We start from the raw sequence: 12998 nt of genomic DNA, 5'->3' as shown, positions 1-12998 counted from the left end.
TTGTGGGAGCTGTTTTGTTAGACTTCAGTGTGGCTTTTAACAATATCGATCATACTCTGCTGATGGAAAAAGTTGTGTTACACCCCCTGTTATATTGTGGATAAAGAGTTACCTGTCTAACAGAACACAGAGGGTGTTATTTAATGGAAGCCTCTCCAACGCAATCCAGTTAGAATCAGAAATTCCCCAGGGCATTTGTCTAGGCCCCTTACTTTTTAAAATCTTTACTAATAACATGCCACTGGCCTTGACTAAAGCCAGTGTGTCTATGGATGCAGATTACTCAACACTATGCATGTCAGCTACTACAGTGAGTGAAACTACTGCAATACTTAAAGAGCTGCAGTTATTTTCGGAATGGGTGGCAAGGAATAAGTTAGTCCTAAATATTTGGGACAAATCATTCACTAAACAATAAACCTCAACTAAATCTTGTAATAAATAATGTGGACATTGAGCAAGTTGAGGTGACTAAACTGCTTGGAGTAACCCTGGATTGTAAACTGTCATGGTCAAAACATGTTGATTCAACAGTAGCTAAGATGGGGAGAAGTCTATCCATAATAAACTGCTGCTCTGCCTTTTTAACAACACTATCAACAGGGCAGGTCCTACAGGCTCTAATTTTGAGGGACCTGGACTACTATTAAAACTTGTTTTTCTACCACTCCACAAATTTCTTGTTATCAAACTATAGTCTTGGCAAGTCGGTTAGGACATCAAGACTATGGGAGGTGCAGAGTACTGCATAGACCCATGGCTACATGAAACTCTATTCCACATCAGGTAACTGATGCAAGCAGTAGAATTGGATTTTAAAAAACAAATAAAATGTACACCTTATGGAACAGCAGAGACTGTGAAGAGACACTCACACAGGAAAAGTCACACATACACATGATACGACATGAACTCTACACACACACATGAATGTTGTATTTTAATTATGTGATCATGGAGTAATACTAAATGTATATGAAATATAATTTCATGTAATATTTTAAATTGTATATTCAGTGCATTCGGAAAATATTCAGACCCCTTGACTTTTTCCACATTTGTGACCCATTTCAGGAAGCTAGGTGTGTGTCGCGGGTCACTACTTCACAGGCGAGCCTGTTTTTTGGCAGAAATAAAATAAAATAAAATGTTATTGGTCACGTACATGTGTTTAGCAGATGTTACTGCAGGTGTAGCGAAATGCTTGTTGCAAAGTTTCCTAAGAACTAGAAGCGAGGCAGCCCTCTCTGTCGGCGCTATCTTTGTGATTAATGGCTTCTCAAACATGTGAACTATCAGAATAACAAACTTATATGCCATCTGTAAATAAGAATACAGTTGTTAAATTATGAGCCTAGTTGGTTTAGCCTCTGAAAAAGCCAGCAGCCTTCCCGCTAGCCATGATTGGCTGAGATAATGAGTGGGCTAGACATGCCGAGAGAAGTTTGGATTGGTCTGCCATTTAGCAACCTTCTGTCTATTTCAGCTGGTCAGTATGTCTAGGTAATCCTGTCTAACCCGTTTTTTTATGTAAAACTGCATAAGTGTTGAAAATCAGTGGAATTCAAGTATGATAGCTAAGGAGATGGAGAAAACACCTGTCTCCAGATTACATCTTCAAACTAAGGGCAACCATGGCATCCGACAGGAGACGCGCCCATCCATGAATGATGTATATGGGTAAGATAGTCTAGCTAGCTACATTTTCAGATATTACACATTTCTAATTTTGACAGAAAGTGGTTTCATTTCAAGATAAAGTGTACTGTTAGCTAGCTAATGTTAGCTGGCTGGCTCACTAGCTAATGTTACATGTATGATCTTCTTATTTGTATCTCAGAGCCATTTGCTTGGCTAGATACAGCCTAATGTTTGCTAGCCTGTAATGGCTTGAATCCCGTTAGCGGGATCGATATGACAACAGCCAGTGAAAGTGCACGGCGGCAAATTCAAAACAACAAAAATCTCATAATTAAAATTTCTCAAACATTCAAGTATTATACACCATTTTAAAGATAAGATTCTCCTTAATCTAACCACAGCGTCCGATTTCAAAAAGGCTTTACGGTGAAAGCAAAACATTAGATTATGTTAGGACAGCACCTAAACAAGAAAAACCACACAGCCATTTTCCAAGCAAGCAGAGGCATCACAAAAACCAGAAAGTCAGCTAAAATGAATTACTAACCTTTGATGATCTTCATCAGATGACACTCCCAGGACTCAATGTTACAAAATACATGTATGTTTTGTTTGATAAAGTTCATATTTATATCCATAAACCCCATTTTACATGATGTTCAGAAAATGTATTCCCACCAAAACTCCCGATGAATGAGCACATCAATTTACAAAAATACTCATCATAAACGTTGATAAAATTTACAACAGTTATTGTAAGAATTATAGATATACTACTCCTTAACCTCTTTGGTATAGGGGGCAGTATTGAGAATTTTGGAAAAAATATGTTCCCATTTTTAACTGCCTCCTACACCAACTCAGAAGCTAGAATATGCATATTATTGTTCAGGTTTGGATAGAAAACACTCTGAATTTTCTAAAACTGTTTGAATGGTGTCTGTGAGTATAACAGAACTCCTATGGCAGGCAAAAACCTGACAAGGCTTCAAGCAGGAAGTACCCTGTCTGACAAGGAGTCGTGCGTCTTACCTCTTTTTATTGAAAAGTAAGGATCTTAGCTGTAACGTGACAATTCCCAGGGCTCCAATAGGCTCTCAGAGCCCGCGAAATAACTGAAGGTTTACGAGGGAACCTCAGGTTGAAATATATTATCGCCTTTTGTAAGTGGATGCTCGGAGGACCTTTCAATGATGCGCGTGCATGAGTCGCTTCTGAGGAGAAATTTTATTCGGCTGTTTAGGCTCAATGCATACTCCCGGTCGGAATATTAACACTTCTCTATGACATAAATGGCATAAAAATTGGTTTTAAACAGCGGTTGACATGCTTCGAAGTACGGTAATGGAATATTTAGACATTTTTGACACGCCAATGCGCCATGCGCGACACCGCGAAGAAGCATTCTAGAACTCACGAACAAAACGTCGCTGTTGGAACATAACGATGGATTATTTGGGACCAAACCAACATTTGTTATTGAAGTAGAAGTCCTGGCAGTGTATTCTGATGAAGAACAAGCAAGGTAAGAACATTTTTCTTATAGGAAATGTGATTTTGGTGGAGGCTGAACTGGGTGGGTATCTAAATAGCTAGCCCTGTAATGCCGGGCTATGTACTTAGATTATTGCAAAATGTGCTTCATCCGAAAAGCTATTTTAAAATCGGACATATCGAGTGCATAGAGGGGTAATGTATCTATAATTCTTAAAATAATTGTTATGCTTTTTGTGAACGTTTATCGTGAGTAATTTAGTAAAATCACCGGAAGTGTTCGGTGGGAATGCTAGTTCTGAACGTCACATGCTAATGTAAAAAGCTGGTTTTTGATATAAATATGAACTTGATTGAACAGACATGCATGTATTGTATAACACAATGTCCTAGGTGTGTCATCTGATGAAGATCATCAAAGGTTAGTGCTGCATTTAGATATGGTTTGGGTTTATGTGACATGATATGCTAGCTTGAAAAATGGCTGTGTGATTATTTCTGGCTGGGTACTCTGCTGACATAATCTAATGTTTTGCTTTTGTTGTAAAGCCTTTTTGAAATCGGACAGTGGGGTTAGATTAACGAGATTCTTGTCTTTAAATAGCTGTGAAATAGTCATATGTTTGAGAAATTGAAGTTATAGCATTTCTAACGATTCAAAAATCGCGCCACTGGATTGAAGTGGCTGTTACGTAGGTGGGACGAAATCGTCCCACATAGCCCAGAGAGGTTAATGCAACCACTGTGTCAGATTTTAAAATAGCTTTTCGGCAAAAGCACATTTGTCAATATTCTGAGTACAGAGCTCAACCATCAAAGCAAGCTATACAGATATCAGCAAAGTTCTGGAGTCAACTAAACACAGAATTAGTATTCTAAATATTCCCTTACCTTTGCTGATCTTGGTCGGAATACACTACCAGGACTCCTACTTCCACAAGAAATTTTATTTTTGTTCAAAATACTCCATATTTATGTCCAAATACCTCCGTTTTGTTCGTGTGTACAGATCACTATCGAAAGGCATAACGTGTGAGCGTAAAATAAGAGACAAAAAGTCAAATAGTTCCATTACCGTTCTTAGAAACATGTCAAACGATGTTTACAAGCAATCCTTATGGTCTTTTTAACATAAAACGTCGATAATATTCCAACCGAACAATAGCGTATTCATTACAGAAGAAAAAGAATGAGCGGCGCACCAAACGTGCCACTCAGTAAACAACTCACTGGTCCCAGGCAGTCCACTGATAGACTGAGCTCCTATTCTCTTCCCAGTAACAGGAGACGCATGAAACAAGTTTGTAAAGGCTGTTGACAGCCAATGGAAGCCTTAGGAAGTGCAAAATGACCCCACAGACACTGTAGTTTGAACAGGGATTAGATAGAAGAACTACAAATCACTTCCTGGTTGGATTTTTTCTCAGGTTTTTGCCTGCCATATGAGTTCTGTTATACTCACAGACATCATTCAAACAGAGTGTTTTCTATCCAAATCTACTAATAATATGCATATCTTAGTTTCTGGGAGTGAGTAGGAGGCAGTTTACTCTGGGCACGTCAGTCATCCAAGCGACCCAATACTGCCACCATCCATAAGAAGCTAGCTAACATTGAACCTGGTTGGTTAGCTACCTGCAGATTCATGCAGGGTAGTAACATCATGAGTTGGGACTATGCTTCATTGTTAACCTAGCTAGCTAGCTACATATCTTAGCAAAAGACTCCACTTTGCAAGTAACCATTTCTGCCAGGTAGACACAGGCTACTTTGTAGTTAAGGTTTTTTGTGAAGCTTTTCCATCTCTACCAGAAGGTTATCATTAGTATTATCGCTAATGGCTACACAAAGTGTAGACATATGCATGCACCGCACACTTACACACGTGGGCATTCCTGAAAATACAAATCACTAATGCTTTTTTTTCATGTTTTATGAATCACTTGGTCAGATTAATGCATTTCCTACTAAGTTCAATAAAAAAAATATGATATTGTTGAATTCAGTTTTATGGGGCCAAATAATGTCACCCAGCTAAAAAGTGTCCCCCTCCGAGTCACAATGGGATTCGATAAACTATTAGCGTCCGTTGCTATATCAACAATGCATCAAATTGTTGTGATCATTACAGCCTAAATTAGCTTCTTTTCATCCCTGCTATGTTACACAAAGCTGATTTCTGCGATCACTTTGCTGTTTACATTAGTTTTGTTTAGCCAATAAGATGAAAACATTACTTCAAACCACTTGTAGGTACCTTGTAAACATTTCAACAACATGAAATCAGTGTCTTTAATGTTGCTACATTTCGGAAATAGAAAAGAAAACGTGTAATCTGCTTTACACATGAATGTTATTTACCTTACAGATCACAAAGTCAGCTAATTTCCACTTCATTCATAAGCAAATGAGTCGGATTCAAAAACTGGCTTGTCTGGATGGCATGCTTTTATTTTGAGCTTCCTTTCCCTTGTTTTTTCTAATATTACTTCAGTAGTCCTCTATTATGATTTATTATTTTTCTATCTCACAGCTCATTAGTACACCCATGTGGTTGAATATATATGTACATATTATAGGTCCTAGGACACAACAAAAATGTTGAACTAACAAATACCATCAAGGGATACGTTACAACTTACAGCAATGGACGCCTTGTGTAACAGATGGCAATATGTGCAATCTAAATATATACACTTTTATCTTTTTGTGTTACAGGCGTGTCATTCATTTATTTTCAGACTTTTTTGTATACTCACATGGCAATCAGACTGAAATACTTAATTCTGGTGTGCGGAATAGAGAGGTGGGTGCTGTGTTGTTGGGAGGTTCTGCCTGCCACTTGTTCTCAATTGGAAGGGTGACTTGAAGAGTGAGACAGCGAAGTCCATGCACTGCTGCTCTCTTTGTTCTGTGTGTTTGTAGTGCTAGTGTTTTTAGTTTATCTCATATTATGTGCCCAGTATGATATGGCCAGCAAACTTTATTAGAACATAATGACAACATGACAATAACAGTAGCTTTAAATTATGCGATGAGATGGAGGAGGGGATGAATGGGCAGATTGTTGGGGAGACGTCACCAGATGCAGAATTTCGTCTGGAGGGTGAGGAGAGAAAGAGTTAAAGGATGAGGAGAGAGGGAAGAGGGAGAATCAAGAGACGGGTGCTGCGGTTAGTTCTTCCTATCACTTGTCCTCGACAGGCAGCCAGTCTCAGTCAGGGGTGGTGGAATGGAAAAGCAAACATAAAGGACACTTAATTTTCAATAACATGGGCCTGGTTTAGTTGGAAGCCCTACAGGCTGAGAAGTAATTTATTTTTTATTTTTTACCCAGTTTAATTAAGGCCTTTAACCTATCTTTTTAGTGTTTGACCTGATGGGGCTTGAATAGGTCTAGCAATATGGTGATGACTCAACCCTGCTGTGTAATGGGCTCCGGGACACTTCTGCCATATTACGTACACAAATCTAGAACCTCCAGATATGCAAACACTAACTAGAAACCAATGTCCAATTCCATACCAACCCTGGCCTAAACTTTGATTTTGAATTTGGCACAAAATATTACTGGCTAGGGAAGGACCAGTAAGGAACTGGGCAACTGAACGGTCAATTTCAGTCAGTTGAAAATGGAACTTACAATGAAAACATTTAGTATGCAAATGTCTACATTTACAGTCAATTTGAGCAGGTTTCAAATATTTACCAGCAAACAAATGGAAAAATATACAAATATTTACATGCCTGTAAATGTTATTGTAAGTAAGATACAGTTGAAGTCGAAGTTTACATACACTTAGGTTGGAGTCATTAAAACTTGTTTTTCAACCACTCCACAAAATTCTTGTTAACAAACTATAGTCTTGGCAAGTCGGTTAGGACATCAAGTAATTTGACATTTTTCCAACAATTGTTTACAGACAGATTATTTCACTTATAATTCACTGTATCACAATTCCAGTGGGTGAGAAGTTTACATACGCTAGGTTGACTGTGCCTTTAACCTGTTGAGGATCTTATCCCGATCTTATCCCGGTATTGGGATTCATTGTCATGTGACCATGGCGGGGAATTCAAAACTGCAAGAGTAATCATTTCAAAAAATCAAATAATCAACTATTTTCCTCCATTTGAAAGATATATCTCCTAAATCTAACCACGCTGTCCGATTTTCAGAGGCATTACGGAGAATGCATAAAGTTAGGTTATGTGAGGAGAGTACATTGACAATAGCTGCGTGTAATGTTTAGCCAATTCAAAGAAGGGCATCAACAGACAGAAAACTAGCTAGAATTATGCACTTACCTTTGACAATCTGCATCAGATGACACTCATAGGACATTATGTTATACAATACATGCATTTTTAGTTCCATCAAGTTCATATTTATATCCAAAAACAGCATTTACAGTCGCGGTGAAATTCAGAATTTTTTTCGGCTCGAATGCACCCAGTGAATCCAGCATTACAAATCACGGAATTACTATTCGAAAACATTGGTAAATTATAATATTGTCATTCAAAGAATAATATATTATCATCTCGTAATTGCTACCGAAGGGCCAGATCTCAAAATAACTTTACTGGGAAATCACATTTTGTATAAACTGGGTACTATGCTAACAACAATAAGCTATATGCTAAGCTAAGCTAAGCTATACCGTTAGCATTAGCATCATCTAATATCGATAATAACATTCTAAATATCCCCTTACCTTTGATTATCTCCATCAGAAGGCGCTGCCAGAGATCCCAGGTCCAGAACAAATGTGGTTTCTTTTGACAAAGTTCATAATTTATGTCCAAATAGTTAGCGTTCAGTAGGCTCCCACAAAATGAGGTGGGCAGTGTAAAGTCACGTCGAAAAACTAAAGAAAACCTAGTAAATAATCTATTTACGTTTGTTTAAACATGTCAAACGTTGTTTAGCACTAATCTTTTGTTCCATTTTTAACGTGAAACATCAGTAAACATCAGTAATATTTTCACACAACCTATCAAGTGTCTAGAATAAACGATAATGACAAAGGCACTCTTCTCAGATTCATGCGCAGGCGCAAAAAATGAAGTGATGACGTGTCAACTTGTAAGCTTTCTAATTCGGTGTGTATTTATCACAGATGCTTCAAACAACTTTCTAAAGATCGTTGACATCTAGTGGAAGCAGTAGGAGTTGCGAACTGAATCCTTTCTCACTGTGGTATCTTTAAAACAATGACACTAAATAGTACAGTCACAAAATTCTCTTTTTTTTTAATCTATTTTTCACAGGTTTTTGCCTGCAATATGAGTTTTGTTATACTTAGACACCATTCAAACTGTTTTAGAAAATTCAGAGTGTTTTCTATCCGAATGTGTTAATAATATGCATATCCTAGCTTCTGAGTTGGTGTAGGAGGCAGTTAAAAATGGGCACATATTTCTTTCAAAATTCTCAATACTGCCCCCGTGGCCCGTAGAGGTTAAACAGCTTGGAAAATTCCAGAAAATGCCTATCAGAAGCTTCTGATAGGCTTATTGATATCATTTGAGTCAATTGGAGGACTACCTGTGGATGTATTTCAAGGCCTACCTTCAAACCTGACTCAGTTACACCAGCTCTGTCAGGAGGAATGGGCCAAAATTCACCCAACTTATTGTGGGAAGCTTGTGGAAGGCCACCCGTAACGTTTGACCCAAGTAAAACAATTTAAAGGCAATGCTACCAAATACTAATTGAGTGTATGTAAACTTCTGACCCACTGGGAATGTGATGAAAGAAATAAAAGCTGAAATAAATCGTTCTCTCTACTATTATTCTGACATTTCACATTCTTCAAGTAAAGTAACATTTTTACTAGGATTGAATCAGGAATTGTGAAAATCTGAGTTTAAATGTATTTGGCTAAGGTGTATGTAAACTTCTGACTTCAACTGTATATGTGCTATATACTTACAGTACCAACCAACTTACCATCTTCACAGCCAATGTCTGCAAGAAAACATATCTTTCTACTAATTAAAAACAATATTACAACATGATTAAGGTTATTTACAATAACATACAAGATGTAATGTAATAAAATACCAACTGTCTTGAGGTGGGGAACCGGCCAAGCAGTGAAAACAAGGGTGGGGAAAACATGAGACAAACACGATGGACACGACGGACAGACAAATTCACGCACATTGACGACATGAGACTAACAAGACACATGAAATTGCTTCCTACACCGGGCCACCTCCTTACCTTCTCTCACGTATTTCCAGCAGAAGCAGTGGACGCTGACCTCTGTTGTGTAGGGAGTGGACACCTTGGGAGTCCTGGACTCAGGACGGGGACTGGAATCGGGACTGGGAAATTGTTCCAGGCGCCCAGCCTGAAAACAAGAGAATATATGATTTCTCATGGATTTCTGATGGTATCGTGCCATGGAACGTTCCTCATCTCTGCATAGAGTAAGACTGTTTGCAATAGCAAACAGCCCACAATCTGTGCCCCCTTTCTGCTGCTGGACTGCCGGACCCTCCACAGTCACAGAAGTCCCTGGAAAAGATAAGAGAGAGGTGAGTTGTGAGAGAAACTCTGGGGTGGTGTCATGACCACTGGAGTCATACACCTTAACAGTGCCTACCTGGCAGCGGAGGTTACTTACCGTGACCCAGTGGTTAGCCTTGAGATTGACTATCTGGACAAACCCCTGGGCCAGTGTTGGTACTGCTGACAGCAGGGCAATGTCGCCCACCACGAGGAGGCCTCCTACTTCTGGATGCTGCACCTGCAAAAAAGCTTGAGCATGATCAATTGTTAAATTGTCTAACCAGGAGTGTGACGGAAGACTGACCCCCCCGAAGGTCCTCCATCTGGCCACAGAGAGCAGCTGGCCTTACCTGCCCCTGTTAGACACTAGTGATGAGAACCTCACTAGTGTCTTTTAGTCCAGTGACTGGACTTACCTGACCCTGTTCCTCCAGTCCGACGCAAGCCACAAGTGAGAAAATGTGATGAATTAGGGCAGTGCAGTGTGAAGGGGAGATATTAACTTTTCAACCGTTTTTGAAAGTATAGCCTACCTCAAGCTGGTCGCCTTATGACTCAGAGCACAGAGAATCAGACTGATCCGAACTCACTGGCTCTGGTGGATGGGATACTTCCTGGGTGGCTCGGACAGGCGATGGTCGAGTTGATGAAATACTAAACTCTAAGTAAATTTGCACTGCTGTCTTTCTGTTTCTCTGTCTCCCCATCTCTCTGTCTTTCACTCTCTTCCTCTCTCTCTCTGTATGGGTTTCTCTCTGTCTAGTGAAGACACCTAGTTAAGGGCCGTTTGAGTTACCATAATTGCTTACACCTATCCATTTGATTGACCAGGGTTAACTTATAGCTAGATACCTCAATATGACAGACATATAACTAAATGTATAGCTAGCGACATGTAGATGACCAACTAGATAGATGGGAAAGGGTTATAAATGGTTGGTTGTACATAAATCCTTCCAGTTATCTAACAGAAAATAACTGCTTAACGTTACACTGAACTGTGAATTTCTCTGCCCCCATACGAGTGTTGCGCCTCTTGTCGAGATCAGTGGTGCCTTCATTGGACTTCACCTGGTTGGAAAGATAAAAGAAAATCTCCTCGAGGGATGCCATTAAAGTGCAAGCTACATACAAACAGAAAGCTACAAAAGTTAGCTAGCTAGATAACGTTAGCTAAATAAAACTGTCTGGCTAGCCAGCTGACTAGGCAGGCTGAGGTAAATAACTAGCTAGCAATGTCAATATAAAATCAATATAAAAACAGATTAAATTATTTCTTCCTATTTAACAATATTTTCTTATACAAGACATATATGGTAAAGAAAGAGTATTCTATTTCCAGTCTTTTCGGCATTCTAAAGCAGCAGGTGTTCACCGTCAAAAACACTGTCCTTGGAGAGCAATTCTGAGGTAACGTTAATAATTTTGCATGGACTGAGCGAGCGCTTATAAGGTGAACTAGAACTGGCCGCGTCATCCGTCCTTAGTGACCGCTACGACGTAAAATAGAGGCAAGCAACCAGCATAGCAACGGACGCTTTGGTTCATTATGTAATCCAGTCAGAATTTCGCGAATTCTAGGAACAGCCCTAGCAACAGAAGCTGGAACTCATCTAATCCCATTGTGACGCAGAGGGGGGCACTTTTTAGCAGGGGGACACTATTTGGCATGACAGGCCCTACATACAGTACCAGTCAAAAGTTTAGACACACCTACTCATTCAAGGTTTTTCTTTATTTTTACTATTTTCTACATTGTCTACATTGGGGTCTACATTGTCTACATTGGGTCTTTGGTGGCACAAACACGTGCAAGTGAATGCAAGGGCAATCCTGCATCCATTAAGCCATTAGCTCCCGCTGTTGTTGAGGCATATCTCCATATCTTTCCCTTTAGACCTCTCTCTCAGTTTCTCATCTTCTCTCCCCCACTCTCTCGCTCTCTCTTTCTCTTTCACCCTCCCCCTGTATCTCTCCCACTCTAATCGTATCTCTTTCTCTCTCTGTAGTTGGGTATACCATGAATGATCTGATCTTCGAGTGGTTGGCAGAGAAACCGGTGCAGGTGGCTGATGATCTGACACTCCCTCAGTTCGTGCTGAAAGATGAGCAGGATCTGGGCTACTGTACCAAGCACTACAACACAGGTGGGACCTTGGTGGAACTTCAGTGGAAGAGCACATTGTTACCATTGTTTTTCTGAAAGGAACATAAATGGCAGTATGGAGCTTTGGGGTTTGGGGATTGAATCCATGTTTAAGAAAAGAGTTCAGAGCATAACTTGTTGAGAAAGATGGTGCTTTCTGCAGAGTGATTAAATGTGCTAGATGCTGCAGAATCATTGATAAATGTACATGAGAAAAAAGCTAATTAAGTGCTCAATGGAGTAGCAGCAACTTCCTTCTCAACATATGAACTGAACTCCATGGACCAGTGGCAACTTTTCTAACCTACACACAAAAAACACGTAAAGTCTACAGAATTTGCCAAAAGACTGACATAAGTATTTGCCAATTCCATCGGTTATGGTGGTAGGTAAATTCACCTGCATCGAGGTTAAGTTCCACCTGGAGAGACAGATGGGCTACTACCTGATCCAGATGTACATCCCTAGCCTGCTCATTGTCATCCTGTCCTGGGTCTCCTTCTGGATCAACATGGATGCTGCCCCGGCTAGAGTGGGCCTGGGCATCACCACCGTGCTCACCATGACCACCCAGAGCTCTGGGTCCCGGGCCTCTCTACCCAAGGTGAGCATAGATAACGCTCTACCAACACCAGGGATGTAGTGTTAAAAAGTAAGGCAAGTAAGCAGGATGATGGATAGCGAGTCTAGTAAGTGCTATCAGAAGCTAATTTTGCAAGGCGTGGAAACACTATTCACATGAAGCGTCACTGTCAACGCAAAGCTTGTAGAACTGGTAGCATTGGTGAATATGTATCAGAAGGTTTCAAATTGTTTCAATTTAATCATATGACTCCTCTCCCAATGCTGATTGGTTATTTCAGATGTCACTTTAATGGGCTGACACCTGGTTATTGTCACCTGCCAGATCAACGGAATGCAATGTAACTGTCCAGTTCATAACCAATTACTTCTAGCATCTTCAATGCTTGGCATGACGCACATGTGCATGTACCTTAACTGGATAAGTAGCTGCTGCCTACATGCTAGGCCTCTAGGTTTGTTAGACTGGAATAGCCAATATAGATACAGTAGTTAGGCCATGTCTAGTCAGGTAGCTGGCAAAATATTACTATGGAGTGAACTCAACTGGAATTTCAAACTTGAGTTTGACATGTTTTGACCTTAACGTGTTCATGAACAGAGCAGAGTTGA

At 39.9% G+C, this 12998-nt stretch overlaps 1 protein-coding gene across 1 annotated transcript in view; it reads left to right on the top strand.

Annotated features, from left to right (window-relative positions):
• LOC115205050 (glycine receptor subunit alpha-4-like) overlaps positions 1 to 12998 on the top strand; it is a 111176-nt gene that overhangs the window by 88135 nt on the left and 10043 nt on the right. Inside the window, exons 6-7 of the mRNA XM_029770616.1 lie at positions 11668 to 11805; positions 12194 to 12408. Of these exons, the coding sequence (XP_029626476.1) occupies positions 11668 to 11805; positions 12194 to 12408 (353 nt within the window). The remainder of the gene's footprint in view (positions 1 to 11667; positions 11806 to 12193; positions 12409 to 12998) is intronic.

The sequence above is a fragment of the Salmo trutta genome, chromosome 13 (assembly GCF_901001165.1).
Source record: "Salmo trutta chromosome 13, fSalTru1.1, whole genome shotgun sequence".
Lineage (NCBI taxonomy): Eukaryota > Metazoa > Chordata > Actinopteri > Salmoniformes > Salmonidae > Salmo > Salmo trutta.
Note: the sequence above shows the minus strand (reverse complement) of the source record. Positions and strands in the feature narration are given on the sequence as shown.